This window comes from Orycteropus afer, unplaced genomic scaffold (assembly GCF_000298275.1).
Source record: "Orycteropus afer afer isolate SDZICR_OR568_19922 unplaced genomic scaffold, OryAfe1.0 scaffold00577, whole genome shotgun sequence".
NCBI classification, from domain to species: domain Eukaryota; kingdom Metazoa; phylum Chordata; class Mammalia; order Tubulidentata; family Orycteropodidae; genus Orycteropus; species Orycteropus afer.
Genome location: NW_006922164.1, coordinates 285,401 through 287,113, shown reverse-complemented (window position 1 = coordinate 287,113; position 1,713 = coordinate 285,401). Strand labels below are relative to the sequence as shown.

The window sequence follows — 1,713 nt, the reverse complement described above, 5'->3', positions numbered from 1 at the left end:
AATTTGCTCTGTAAACTTTCACCCAAATCACAATTAAAAAAAAAAAAGCAAAAAACACCCAACTCTGCTGTGACCTCATTAGCCTAATAACAACAACCCTAATCCCAAATGGAATTAGGAAGAAGTAAGGGTTTACTTTGTGGGAGAGACAGTGAATGCATAACAAAAGTCCGAGTGTGAGGAGGGCAGCCCAGCAAGTGAAGGGATTGGAGGGGCGGCAGAGCACATCCCAGGGTACCTGGCCCGGCCAGCAGGTGCCTGAGCTGGTAACTGTCCACATCAGCCAACACTGAGTGTCCTCATGTTCCTGTCCAGGTCCGGAGACTCTACTGCGAGGATATGGAACCTGAATGAAAACAGCAATGGGGGCTCCACCCAGCTCGTGTTGAGGCACTGTATACGGGAAGGGGGGCACGATGTGCCCAGTAACAAGGATGTGACCTCGCTGGATTGGAATGTAAGCTCCTCCCACCATCTGGGTGGTGGGTGGTCCATCACGTCTGCCCATCCCGTGGGAGGGCTTCCTGCCAGCAAGAGCCACGTGTGTGCAGTCCTCACGGGGTGTTCCACTTACAAGTGTTCTGATGAGGCCGGCTCCCCATGCCTATCTATGGTCATTACCATTTTCAGTGTTTATTGAGGAATTGCATAAAATATAGTTCCCCAATGTGAAGTGGTAGCTCAATGCCTAAGGCATTTGACTGCTAACCAGAAGACTGGCGCTTCAAACCCACCAGCCACTCCTCGGAAGGAAGATGGGGCAATCTTACTTCCGTAGTGATACTGCCTCGGAAACCCAAGGAGGGGTCGCTATGAGTCTGATACAACTCGACAGCAGTGAATTTGGTTTTGGTTAATGTGAAGTGGACTCTGGTTTTTCTCCCACATTCTTCCATCCCCTGGCGACCCCTCATCTTTTTCTGTCCTTTTGATCTCCGTGAGTTTGCCTGTTCTAGATATTTCATTTAAGTGGATGCCTGTATGTATTTGTTCTTTTGTGTCTGACGGATTTCACTCAGCATTGTGTCTTCAAGCTCCACCCATGTTGAAGCATGTACCAGAACTTTGCTTCTCTTCATGGCTGAGTAATACTTCCTTGAAGGAATCCTAGTAGCACAATGGTTAAGCATTTGGCTGTTAATTAAAAGGTTGGTGGTTTGAACCCACCATCTGCTCTGCAGAAGGAAAGACTTGGCAAACTGCTCCTGTAAAAGTGACAAGTTAGGAAACCCTGTGGGGCAGTTCTACTCTATCCTATAGGGTCACTATGAGATGGAATCAGCTCAGTGACACATGACAACAGCAATACTCCATTGCATGGATAGACATTTTGTTTATCCGTTCATCTCTTAAGGGGGCTCTGGTGGCATAGTGCCTAAGACACTTGACTGCTAACCAGAAGGCTGGCGGTTCAAACCCCCCAGCCACTCCTTGGAAGGAAGGTTGGGCAATCTACTTCCGTAGTGATACCGCCTCGGAAACCCAAGGAGGGGTCGCTGTGAGTCAGGGCCGACTCCACGACAGTGAGTCTTTGTGTATTCATCTGTTGATGGACACTTGGGTCCTTTCCACCTTTTGGCTGTTGTGACCAATGCATCAGTGAGTGTGATGTATAGGAATTTTTTTGAGTTCCTGTTTTCTCAACTTTGGGGTATGTACCTAGGATTGGGATTCCTGAGTCACAGTAACTCTATGTTTAGCTTTTTGAGGGAC

The 1,713-nt window shown here is 48.1% G+C and overlaps 1 protein-coding gene across 1 annotated transcript in view; it reads left to right on the top strand.

Annotated features, from left to right (window-relative positions):
• The window catches only part of TBL1X (transducin beta like 1 X-linked), a 76,062-nt gene that overhangs the window by 48,269 nt on the left and 26,080 nt on the right, over positions 1-1,713 (top strand). Inside the window, exon 5 of the mRNA XM_007956164.2 lies at positions 316-457. Coding sequence (XP_007954355.1) covers positions 316-457 — 142 coding nt within the window. The remainder of the gene's footprint in view (positions 1-315; positions 458-1,713) is intronic.